General features: G+C 47.9%; 5 protein-coding genes across 5 annotated transcripts; 3 read left to right on the top strand and 2 right to left on the bottom strand.

Moving 5' to 3' along the window:
• Positions 1-220: 220 nt before the first annotated feature.
• GGS25DRAFT_530144 (uncharacterized protein) lies at positions 221-1,146 on the top strand (the record flags this gene model as incomplete). The annotated part of the gene is made up of 2 exons (XM_049265349.1): positions 221-905; positions 1,020-1,146. Exons 1-2 carry the CDS (start codon positions 322-324, stop codon positions 1,144-1,146), a joined length of 711 nt encoding a protein of 236 aa, XP_049119108.1. The 5' UTR covers positions 221-321.
• Positions 1,147-1,580: 434 nt separating this feature from the next.
• GGS25DRAFT_191462 (uncharacterized protein) lies at positions 1,581-3,151 on the bottom strand. The gene is made up of 3 exons (XM_049256714.1): positions 2,820-3,151; positions 2,380-2,756; positions 1,581-2,307 (listed from the first exon to the last, which is right to left on the bottom strand). Exons 1-3 carry the CDS (start codon positions 2,822-2,824, stop codon positions 1,622-1,624), a joined length of 1,068 nt encoding a protein of 355 aa, XP_049119109.1. The 5' UTR covers positions 2,825-3,151; the 3' UTR covers positions 1,581-1,621.
• Positions 3,152-3,705: 554 nt separating this feature from the next.
• GGS25DRAFT_191451 (uncharacterized protein) lies at positions 3,706-4,786 on the bottom strand. The gene has a single exon (XM_049256713.1). It carries the CDS (start codon positions 4,566-4,568, stop codon positions 3,828-3,830), a length of 741 nt encoding a protein of 246 aa, XP_049119110.1. The 5' UTR covers positions 4,569-4,786; the 3' UTR covers positions 3,706-3,827.
• A 486-nt stretch (positions 4,787-5,272) lies between these two features.
• On the top strand, positions 5,273-8,674 carry GGS25DRAFT_482361 (uncharacterized protein). The gene is made up of 5 exons (XM_049260268.1): positions 5,273-5,685; positions 5,757-6,367; positions 6,441-6,472; positions 6,547-7,804; positions 8,072-8,674. Exons 1-5 carry the CDS (start codon positions 5,588-5,590, stop codon positions 8,248-8,250), a joined length of 2,178 nt encoding a protein of 725 aa, XP_049119111.1. The 5' UTR covers positions 5,273-5,587; the 3' UTR covers positions 8,251-8,674.
• Positions 8,675-10,750: 2,076 nt separating this feature from the next.
• Positions 10,751-12,506, top strand: GGS25DRAFT_482370 (stomatin-like protein). Its single transcript, XM_049260269.1, has 3 exons — positions 10,751-11,130; positions 11,203-11,409; positions 11,487-12,506. The coding sequence occupies exons 1-3, from the start codon at positions 10,950-10,952 to the stop codon at positions 12,125-12,127; spliced, it is 1,029 nt and encodes a 342-aa protein (XP_049119112.1). The 5' UTR covers positions 10,751-10,949; the 3' UTR covers positions 12,128-12,506.
• The last annotated feature ends 20 nt before the right edge of the window (positions 12,507-12,526 follow it).

Here is a 12,526-nt window from a genome sequence, read left to right on the forward strand (position 1 = left end):
GGGCGACAACAAGATACATCAAGAACAAAACGTACTGAACCAAACTAGGTACTTATGTACCCTAACTTTATCCTACAAGACGACCTAGAAGCCTACAACCTTCTACCAGATTTCAATTAATTCCTAGTTCTGCTTCTTTACCTTTCCTCCTCCCCCAACAATCCTCCTCCACGCCCGCACCAATTCTTTTCTTTTTTTCTCCCTCCCCCATATCTAAACACCACCATCTTTCATTACCCAAAAATCAACACCGCTTCCTAGGTGTTGAGTAACCCCTGAAAGAATACCTCTTTAAAAAAAAAATTGAACAGTTCTCCCGTCATGGATTTGGACCCAGACATGGACTCAGATCACGAGGTCATGGCCAGAGTGGAGCTATCCTTCGCGCGAGCTTCCCGCCAACTAATGAACCAGCCGTGCGTCTGCTGCAACGAGAATAAGCCCGAGGACGAGAAGATTCGCCTCGACTGCACACACACGTACTGCCACGAGTGTTTCAAGGCCTTCTTCGAGTCGTCGACGAAGGGCGTGTCCGTTTTCCCGCCCGCGTGCTGCGGCATCGATATCCCTGCCGAGGCCATCGAGCAGTTGAAGGACCCCGAGCTCCTCGAGATCTACCACGCCAAGGCTCAAGAGATCAGCAGCGAGGTCAAAGTGTACTGCCATGTGAAGACATGCTCCAAGTTTATCCCCATGAGCGAGCACGCCGGAACCGACGCCTGCTGCCCCAAGTGCCACGCCGTCACCTGCATCACCTGCCTGGAAGCCGCCCACCCCGGAGCTGAATGCAGCGGGCCCTCTGAAGACATCAAAGGTGTCCTCGACATCGGCGAGCAGAACGGTTGGAAGCAATGTCCTAGCTGCCACGTCATGGTTGATCGCAAGCAAGGCTGCAACCAGATACTGTAAGTCTTGACCTCCCTTCCTCCCTACCCATCTATTCATTCACAGCCCAAGTCCTTTCCTTTTACCTAGCGATAACACCATCGATGGCTAACACTCCCCCTTTCTTACCCTAGGTGCGTGTGCAATGCCGAGTTCTGCTACAATTGTACCGCTATCTGGAGAACGTGCGACTGCACCAACCAGGAAGAACCGGATGACGAGGAAGAGTCAGAGAATGATTCAGACAGTGACTTCTCGTGATCGCCATCAATATGCTACGCCGCAACATACATTGGCTGGAATTTTATTCCAACACGGACGAGGACTGCTATGTGCCGATTTGCAGATTTCTGCCCAGGTACTAAACCTATTTCAAGGATACGAAGCTGGAAAGATATTTGCCTCTGAGAGAGGCTAATGTGACCACAATGACACTATAATTGCTGGTAAATGGGATGATGAGGATGATAATAATGAGGATGACGGAGGTACATACATATGTTTCTTCGTGAACATAACAATCTCATTCGCTGTACATGGGTTTCTTCGGTCACAGGATAGTCAGTCTGCTTTGCTTTATAGGCTCTTCGACGCAACATTAATACAACTCTTTCGTGACCATAACTTGTGCCTAACGTGCATGTTCCAGTATTAATCGAAGCTATCTTAGGTATCCATATATATATTACACGTAGCATCGTAGTCGGTTTCATGTACATCACATACCAGGCCGTTTTTATTTCAGCCCCCCAAGACGAACACACTTCTTCACCCAGCTCTCCTTAGGCTCCTCTTTCTTCTGCTGCCAACCCCATGTCCTCCACGTACTTTCTGTCGTAGCTGTGTACTCGGTACGTCCGGCTACTGAAGGGGCGATTGGCGGAGGCACTCTTGCGTTACGGGGGACCGCGGGCCCGTCCATTCTTTGACCTTTGTAGAAGCCAGAAAGCAGTTGGTTGACGTAGAGAGAGTTTTCACCTTGCGAGTTGACCGAGGCCCGCACACTGGGTGCGCGCGACTGTCTTCTGGAGGGTGCCCTGCGTAGAGAAAGCGGATGCCTTGTAGGAGACTGTGAATGTCTTGGGGGAGATTGTGACTGTCTCAGAGATTGTCTTGGACTAGTGCCATAGACAGATCCATTGACTTGTCGTTTTTCATCCATATATCCACTGTACCGGGAAGCGTTGCCGTCCTCGGCGGCGTACGCAGCTGCCATCAAATCGTCCATAGTCCTCGACTGCCTGTTGCCATATGATCCTCCGTATTTCTCCATTTGCGGTTCTCGTGCTCTCCTGAAGCTATCGTCCGAGGCGGCTGAAGAGGATGATCCCCAGAAAAAGCGCTTTCTGGTGGAGGAGCTAGTTCGACGTCTTCGGCATTTAAATATGATGAACAAGATGGTTGCGATAATTATGACGCCACCTATTACACCAAGCTTGTTAGTTCTCCAAGATATTCAAACCGAACCCAATCTTCAGACCCGGATCTTCTTACCAACTGCACCAAGGGCTATAGCTCCATCTTTGCTCATTCCAGATATCCTGCCTTCTACTTGGGTTGCTTGTGCTTGCACGGGTTCGTTTTGCGATACAGCACCTTGGCTAGAACCAGCGGTGATTGTTGTGGAGGAGTCTGATTGGGTGTTGGTGGGTGCAGCTACTGCCGGCTGTGTACCGGTTGACGAGGTAGAGGGGATTGTGCCGCCCGGGACGGGAGATGGGAAGCCATCTGACGTAGGAGAAGGTGAGTCTAAGTCCCCCTCGTCTTCGGAATCGGACACATCGCTGTCTTCGGCGTCGTTTACAGGAGCTTTATCGCGAACAGATATTCTAAGCTCACTTGCGCGACCGCGCCTTCGGAAGCTTTGAGTACTTTTACCTCCAAATTAGTCCAAATTCTCCAGAAAAAGCCACCACAATTCCGCGATCGCCTACCTCATTGTGAATATGCGAAACTATTAGAAACCTTAAGAAAGTAGGTTTGCTAAGAACTGACGACAAAAGAGAAAGGGATGAAATTCAATATCTCAACCGCTTATTTGAAAAATAATGTTAATAATGTGTTATGAAGTCAGGACCTGCCGTATGAGATAGAATGCAAACAATGAGGGCACAGCCCGGGATTCGAAGTGAAGTGACCTGAAAAGAAAAAAAAAGAAACAACCCTACGTGCTGAGTTGAAGATTTGGCGATTACAGGTGAAGATTTCTCAGAAAGGCGTTTCGCGGGTGCGATCGACTTTTTGTTCAAATCCATTCCATCAAGGATCTTCCCATCTCTTACCCCAGAACCTCTTGAAACCCGGGGCCGTTTCAAGCCTCAGCTATCAACAGGGCTCACCTTGGCGCCCAGACCGACAACCATGATGTGCGATTCGTCAGAACCAGGGAGGCAGCTTGGAGGATACTGTTTCAAGAACTTAATTTAGTCATCTTGAAGCTTAGCGGTGGAAACGCACAGAGCATCCGTCTGAAGCTGCTACGGCATCCGGTTTATTTTTGGACAGTGATGCCCAATGATCCTCTAATCGTCCGAATCGTCCCCAATCGTGGCTGGTGGAGCGGTAGGCTGATAGGTTGAAATATATGGAAAATATATGGAAAATATATGGATCTCATCTTTTCAAATTTCCTTAGCGAACCATCGTGAATAAATAGGTTGAAACAAAACTTCCAAGCTTCGGTAAATTGTAATTGCATTTACATATATATAAGTCTGCTTGCTGGGTATATGTTACATAGTTCATAGGGTAGGTAGGTAGCTATAGATTCCGTAGGCCGGTATATAACGTTTCTTGTTTATTGCCAAAACAAACAAGTCATCGAGATAATAATAACTATTGGTAGGATTGAAAGAGGACCTAACCTTTGCTACGGATTTCCAACTCCGCCCATCAGTCTGAATATGACAAGATTAGCATACTATAGAAGATCACGAGTCCAATTACATAAGCGAAATCAACTCACATCCAAGGGAGAACTTGTTAGGCGGTTCTAGGCTGTCATGCCATATCCTCAGACACCAACTACCTACTAAAGCATCGATTGTCTTCCTTTTCAATGGCGACGTGACTATCAACTTGTGTAGGCCTTCCGCTTCTTCCTCAAACGCAATGCGGTCCTCACCGCTTTGGATCCATTCGTAATGGCCACGTTTTTTGCGCACGTCAAATACATCCTGGACCTCCTTGGGAGACTCCTTCAATGCCCGGGAGCCGCTCTGGGAAGACCCGCTCTCGGGCTTGATTCGCACGATTTTGAGCCCCGACCTCGGGAAGGAAGCGGTCTTCAATGCGAGGTTCCCCATAGCGTGGCGCGACATCGCATCGAGGCAATAAGAAAACCCGGTGGACAGAACCGGCGGTAGGTACTTGAGCTCGGAAACATGCTTATGGCGATTGTGCACGCGAGGTGCTCCGTCGGCGGTCAAGCGCACGTTGGAAATAATCCGGTTGAAGGAGACCTGGCTTAGCTGAGAGGTGCCTAATTCAGAATTGCAGATATCCCGGGAAAGCTCGTACAGCGGCGAGCCATCGGAGGTTTGAGCTCGGACAAAATGTCCGGCAAGGACGAGAATTACGGGCTGGACGACCTCGTCCGCATCATTTCGGGTTCCCGGAATGTAAGGAGGTGGATCTGGAAAAGGGGGAGGGGGGTTATCAAATGCTGGCAGTTCGTTCGACATTTGATGAATAATATTAGTAATGTACAGTTGTACTAGACTTAGGTACCCTGTGATATATGTAGGCAGATATTCATTAAACTGTGGACTGGAGTATGGCTCAGTATGCAACTGCAAGCACGGTCCGATGTCTCATGCCCGCCTTTTTGCTTTCTGGGGAGCCCTGGCTAGGCACCTATTAGGTAGTAGACATGGGAGGTTCATTGTTAAAAGAAGTCCAGATGTCAGGGTACATACGAAGTAACATACATAACGGTAGTACGTGTTTCGACTGTTTCGCTAATCGGAACTAGCGGAATTTGAAAAGAGACCGAGTCTAGATGGCCAAAGCGGTATGACGTCATGATCATGTGCATAGCCTACCTGGCTTAGTACATAATTAGTACATAATACATAGAATACATAGAATACATAGTATACCCTAGAGTATATATGTACATATAATGTCATATATATGTAGGTATCCTAGGTAGCTACATATCTAGTATCCAAACCGTTCTCTCAAAGGGGTCAATTGAATACTACATAATGATAGTACTACCAACTCCGTACATAGTACTAATGTATGTAGGTAGGTGCTGTAGGTAGCAGCTAGGTACTATGTAGTATCGTATGGCAGAACAAGTTAGAACAGCTGCAGCCAAGTATCCACATGAATTACAGATTTCTATTGGCAATTGGCAAATATTTTTCTCTTAAAAAAGATTCAAAAGGAGGAGAGGAGCGGCACAATGACCACCCAGTAGCAGGTACCTATATATATACGTCCAGCTTCAATGTAGCGGACGGTCGGACAGTGGGATAGACTCACCTACTTACCTGGTACTGGCAGTCACAAGGAATAACTGGTAACAACCTTGTAACCTCGAAACTCTATTGGCCGTTTATCCATTAACGGCTTCAATGTTCTTTTTCTCATCGTACTCTGAGCCAACGAGATACTAGCATTACCCCCTTACACCTCTACGCCCTTACGCTACTACAATATTACATGATAAAAAAGCAATGGTAAAGATAAAAACATGTCAACAACTCCCCCGCCAAGACAACGCCCCCTACCTCCTCCGAGTCGGCGCCGCGATAAACCTCAATTGTCGTGTAATTTATGTAGGAGGCGCAAGTGCGTATATACCTAATCCAGCATAGCACCACCAGAGTGAATTCTTAACTAACTTCTAATGCTTCATATAGAGTGAAATGTGACCGTCAACAGCCTTGTAAGACCTGTACATTTCGTGGCCTGGCTGCATCATGCAGCTACCCTCCAGATGGAAGCTCGCGCTCTTCGGATCGGGATCCGTATACCGTGCAGAATCGCATCCATGAGTTGGAAAACCTCGTACATGCTCTCATGAAAAATGCATCAAAGAACAACTCTCAAGGATCATCTACTACTCAATCTAATCCACCCCTTACTGGCTCCCCCATCCATCGCGCTTCCGACTCCTCCCCTGAACCCCCTGAACCCGGCGCACCGGGAGCTAGTGGGCCCGGAGAGTTACTGGATGGTGGTACCCTAATAAATAGTCCTGCCGGAGTTCCCAGCTATGTCGATGGTGCGCATTGGACAGCTCTTTTGGATAGCATATCCGAGCTAAAGGACTACCTGCAAGATGCCCCTGAGCCCAATATGCAGTTTAGCCTTCCACCGCAGATTGTTCCAGATTACGGTTCTTTCCCGTTGCTTTTATACGGTGGCTTTGCCCAAACTACTAAAGGGGAAATCTTGAGCGCCATTCCGCCACGGCCTATCGCCGATAGGCTTGTCTCTCAATTCTTCAATACGGTTGATCTTGCACCAGGTTCGCATACACCTACCACACCATCATCCCTCACACCACCACCGCCGTATCAGAGGCTAACGATATAAGTCAGGTCTTATACATAGTCCCCAGTTTATTCGACAGGTGGGTACCTACATATGTAGTCTTGCATGATCGGCTGTTGTCCAATTGTTCTCTAATACTGACATGTACTCTAGTATGACCAGTTTTGGTCAGACCCTTCCGGGACTCCCATCTCCTGGATTGGCCTCTTGTTTTCTATGATGTGTGTTTCTACATTGCTATCAATGCAGCATGCCGGCCACGATCCAAGCAAGGTTCCGCAAGACCCGGAAAATGGTCTCCGTATGAGAGTGTACCGAGAAAAAACCGTTCAATGCTTGACCATGGCCAAATATACCATGGGTGGTGTCAACATAATCCCTGCCTTCATCCTCTATATTGCCATTGAACACCTCAGTAAAGCGGATTCGGAATTTGGTACCCATATTCTGTTAGGGTTGATTCTCAATATTGCTCTGAGAATGGGCTATCACAGAGATCCTAAGAACTTCCCGGTCCTGACACCTTTCGAGGGTGAGATGAGAAGGCGAACTTGGTCAACTTTATACCAGGCGAACCTTATCTTCGCAGCCCAGATGGGGATTCCGACCATGATACAAGAATATCACACAGATATAGAAGAGCCGCACAACGTATTTGACTCTGACTTCGACGAGAACTCGACAGAGATCCCCCCATCGCGGCCCGAGACCGAGATGACGCCTGTTCTTTATATAATCACACGAGATCGCGTTGCGCATATCTGGGAAAAGATCCGCGACGCGGCGACTGACACTAGACATCATAAATACCAGGAGATACTGGCGATGGATGGATTACTACAGGCCGAGAAAAGCCGTCTTCCGCCACCCTTCAAAGTACAGCCCATAGCGCAATCGATTGCAGTTCCCCCGAATCTGATCGTGCAAAGAATCTGGTTAGACATCTGTTACCTACGACTCCAGATAGTGCTACACCAAAAGTACTTCATGGCGCCAGCTCATCATGAGCGGTACAGCCATTCCCGAAGCGTGTCATTGAAAGGAGCTGTAAAGATTGTCGAATATCAAGACTTGATGTTCGAACTAGTGAAGCCAGATAACTTATTATATGAGGCTCGGTGGAAACTCACGTCCATAATGAATAATGAGTTCCTTCTAGCGACTAGTATTCTCTGCGCTTATGTGAAGCAGGTCAGCGATATACCTCAGAGCGCAGTAGAAGGGACAAGCTTAGAAGAGGTTACTGAGCTTCTGAAAATGTCGGCGACTCACTGGGAAAGACAGAGCACTACATCGAAGAATGCCCGGAAGGCTCTCAAGGCCATATACATGGTCCTACAGATCACCGGTACTTCTTCAACGGTGCCTGTTAGTATGGAGCTTGACCTAAGTTCGATGCTGGCTTTTCGAGGTACGTTGCTCCCAAAACTGATCCATTATTATAAACGTGTTCCTTTCATCTGCCTCTTATTCCTGTTGGGAGGGTAGTTACTGGTATTCCTTCCCTAGGCTACACTCATAGAAAAGATACCGCATTGGTTTCAAACCCGTATAAAGGGGCTCGGTAGACACAACCGAACGGCACGACAAACCCCATTTATTGATCAACCAAAAAAATGAGACAAAAAGGAAATGCCTTTTGGAATTACTTGAAGATGGTCTCGCTAACTGGCTATAGATCCTCTTCTTCTAGATTTCAACTTCCCTGGCATGATGGACGGCTTCTATAGCGGAGATGACTCGGCATCTGGTGGGGACCTTTCACTTGAATCGAGCCCATACGCCCAACCACAACTTGGCGAAGACTGGATTAATATGTTCCAGCGGATTTCTACTACTCCTCGCATGTCAAACTGATGTGATCTTCCCCAGATGTGGGTGTGTTGGAAGCATAGTGAGCACTTTTGGAAGGAAAGGGGGAGGCTAATCTTGAAGTTGGCATTTTTTGAACCGGGTTCAGCTGATCTGAGCTAACTGTGTGATTACCTTAGGCAACCTACCTAGCTATTTCTTTTGAGCTGGATAGGTGCTGTAATTTGAGACTATGATTGAGGCAAGAGGCGTATTGATTCATTGAGCTGAAAGAGATTGCAAACGTTACTACGCGACAAGGTACCACGTTACTATATGGGAAATCACATGACTCTGTCCTGACAGAAGCTGGCATTTTGTATTTAGGCCACGTGATGTGTATTACGTCCAGAGAAATAATGAAAGATCGATCCTTAGTTTATAATTTAGTGTAGCTAGGTATATAATCTAACATGTTGCCTGAGAAAATCATCAGGCTCCTGCCAGGCTTGACACCGTATTATAGATGGAAAGGAAAGGGCCAGGCCGTATAGAAGGTTGGAATTAACCTCAATCATAAGGGCTCGAAGTATACTTTGTAGAGCACATCCATTGAAGTAGCAGCCCCGCCTACCACCTGTCGGAACCTCACGTTCATGTAGATCTTATGACTGGATGCTCACACAAGCAGCAGCCCAGATGAATTTCTTTTGATTATCGTCCTCCCCAGCGTCATTTTGGTAATACTCCGCTTTTCAACTTCTAGTTGGACACGAGGCGAACATTTTTGATGTATTCACGGCGCTTCTTGATCTCATTGCGAGACAGATCACGGTTGTTCTTTCAAACCACGGCATGTCCAGAGTGATATATCTCATACACTCCCAAGAGGTCAGACTCGGGGATGTCTACCTAGTACCCGCGCTCACAACGTCAAAATTGTCTTGAAAGACGTACGATGTTGCCAAACGGCGTTTCCCCTGCTGCCCCTTTGAATCTGCCCCCGATAGTTTTAACAACAACATGGAACGCCCCAGACGCCTCAGCAGACTCATGCACAATGCAATTAGAGAACTGTGTCGCTTGAGTCCATGTCGTCGCGTGTCTAGAGTGCATTAGTCCGGAGTGGTTACTCGGCCACCTTTAAATCCCCCTGTCGGTCTGTCAGTCCTAATAGGTCTGAGGTGTTCGAGCTCTAGTATTCCTCGTGGCAGGGACGGAAGTACATGACTTAAGAATCATTGGCTGACTTATACCTGCAAAGAGATGGCTTTGAACAGGTGATAGAGATGTCCCGAGAAACAGTCATCAAACTTTTACGCAACCTGAATATCGGCGCTCTCGTAAGCAGCGAGTATCACCAATAGAGAATCGACAAGGTAGCTTGGGATAGGGCGATTTACCGCAGAACCAATATAGATTTCCCTTTTCTACACGAGATGCCAGACATGGGTTCCAGGCCGCACTCGGTAGAATCCCTTCTAGCATCTTACGAAGATGCGAAACAACTTTCGAGTTCTGTAGGGCGTTATGCTTTAAAATTTAAGACTAGGCCCTGCCATCCCTTTGCATCTCTGCTCTATACCTATCATAGTTCTGCTCCGTGTTATCTATATCATGTCTGCTGATTGCTTGCAGACAAATTGCCAGTCAGTTGACCTGGTGGCTTTGTCAAATTTATTCCTCGCTAGCAGACCGAGCTACTCGCAGGCACAAGGCTGAGTGAAGTGAGACTGGTCAGGTGGTGGGTTCGGGTAATAAGGATGCGGCGAAGTTCTACATTAACCTGGAGACTTCCAAGTACCTGCATATTAGAATCCAGTGGTGCCTAGGGCTTGGATAAAGAAAAATGCCTCATGAGCCTCAAAGGGCGATCCCATCAGCTTTTCTTTGATCCATAGGTATATATGTTCACGAGTTTTCCTTACTTGACGTCATGCCTAGATAGGCAGCATTCTAGAAAGAATTGGGGCATAGCCTCCAATTCTCAGTCGGGTGGTTCGAATCCGAGATAGACGGGCCAGTTACTTTCCGGGGCTAGGGAGATGGTCAAAATACATACGGACGTAAATGTAATAGGTGTAGGCTCGAATAGGGTTCTAGGATATAGATCTCTGGTAGCAATCATCGAAGCGAAGCTACCCAATAGAGACGTGAGTAAAAGTTTGGCGGTGGAAATGGGGATATGGTGGCTGTGCCGGGTCACATTGACATGTTCTGCCTAGTAAGTCAACCTATAGTTGGCTCTTGATTGACAGAAATTGATGTTGGGGTATATGCTTAGAGACCAAGTGAATGATTTCAAAGTTCGGTGATAAAAGTGATACGGCTGTGACGGGAAATCGTATGATGAAAGTTTACGGTAAAAGTATTTGTGATGTTGGAGAACCCTGGCAACTTAGTTACTACTGGTAGTAGATGCCTACAACGGTACAACCGTCCCAGAGAGCAAGTTACAGTAAATCACCCAATCAGGTAGCACGACTCTACCTAGGGTAGTGTGACAGGGGTTACCAGCTCCCCAGCAACAACGACGACTCAGCCCTGTCGCACCGCATTCCTCAACGTGACATCATCCCTGCTCCCTTTGGTAGACGAATCAAGTTCAATCAACAGCTCGATGCAGTGTTACATACCTAGGTTACAACTTTACTTTATTACCTTAGTCCCCGCCTGAATTCAGATCCCATCCAGTCTTCTTCTCCAATTTCTCCCATTTTACACCTTGAATCGTGATAAAATACAACACAAACCTCATCAAAACCATGACCGACTCTCCAAAGAACAAGGGCGTTGACCACATCAATGGAAATGGCACCAGCGCCGCCGGTTTCCGATCCCAAGCAGCCATGAGGGTGGAGCGTCCCCGCCAGGAGGATCTCCAGGCAAGCTATGCGTCCATCGTCGGCAACGATGCCAATCCCAAGGGGTGGTACGGAAGCATGAGTACGTTCATCTGATTAATACTTGACCAAAACCACAAAAAAGTGAATCAATTCTCTGATCCTTTACTGCTAGTCAACGCACTGGGTTCCTGCATGGGATCTCTAGGTGCCGTTCCTTGCATCATCTGCTGCCCCAACCCGTACAAGCAAGTGCATCAGGGCAACGTGGGGCTCGTCACCAAGTTCGGAAAGTTCTACAAGGCCGTCGATCCCGGCCTGGTCAAGATTAATCCTCTCAGCGAGCGAATTATCCAGGTAGATGTCAAGATCCAGATTGTTGGTAAGTGAACCTTTGCAGAGTGACTTGTTGGAATGCAATTCATGTCAGAACACATTCTAAACTAAGTGTCTATTCAGAGGTCCCTAGACAAGTTTGCATGACTAAAGACAACGTCACCGTTGACCTAACCTCCGTCATCTACTACCACATCAACTCCCCGCACAAAGCCGCTTTCGGCATCGCCAACGTCCGGCAAGCTCTTATCGAGCGTACCCAAACCACCCTCCGCCACGTCGTCGGTGCGCGCGTGCTTCAGGACGTCATCGAGCGCCGAGAGGAAATTGCGCAGAGCATCGGCGAAATCATCGAGGACGTTGCGACGGGGTGGGGCGTTCAGGTGGAGTCGATGCTGATCAAGGACATCGTATTCAGCCAGGAGCTACAGGGCTCCCTCTCGATGGCGGCGCAGAGCAAGCGAATCGGCGAGAGCAAGATTATTGCGGCCAAGGCCGAGGTAGAGAGCGCCAAGCTGATGCGACAAGCCGCCGACATCCTGTCTTCGGCGCCCGCCATGCAAATCCGCTACCTCGAGGCCATGCAAGCCATGGCGAAGTCGGCCAACTCCAAGGTCATCTTCCTCCCTGCCGCCAACCAGACCGGCCTCAACGAGTCCATGGCCCAAACCGCCAGACATTTCGAGGCCGCCCAGGCCAGCGATGCCAACGAGGACCAGGGTTTCAGCCAGGCAGTAAATGCTCGGGTTATCGAGAACATCTGAAAAAAAAAAAAAAACTAAAAAACTCCTGTGATATTGAATTATGGACTGTCACCCAGTCCCTGTATTAAACCACACACTTCCGTTTTGATCGAAACAAGGCTACCCGATGGGTCTACTGGGCCTATTAATGGGTATATTCGGTGGAGGGATTTGCTACGGTATGAGCCTCGAGTAAGAAAGACGCAGATGACGATGAAGGATGATTGGTAATTGGCTGGACGATATATGGATGGAACGGTGGAATTGGTGGATTGGTGGAATGGCTGGACTACGTCGAGGAGAGACGACCGATACCCTTGAAGGATACCCATCTTCGTTCGCTAAGATAATGCATTTTACTGCGTTGGTTTTTTTTTTGCTTTTTTTTTTTTTGCTTTTTGAATTGTTCATGTCGTCGTC

This window comes from Hypoxylon fragiforme (genome assembly GCF_022984875.1).
Source record: "Hypoxylon fragiforme strain CBS 206.31 chromosome Unknown GGS25scaffold_3, whole genome shotgun sequence".
In the NCBI taxonomy this organism is placed as follows: domain Eukaryota; kingdom Fungi; phylum Ascomycota; class Sordariomycetes; order Xylariales; family Hypoxylaceae; genus Hypoxylon; species Hypoxylon fragiforme.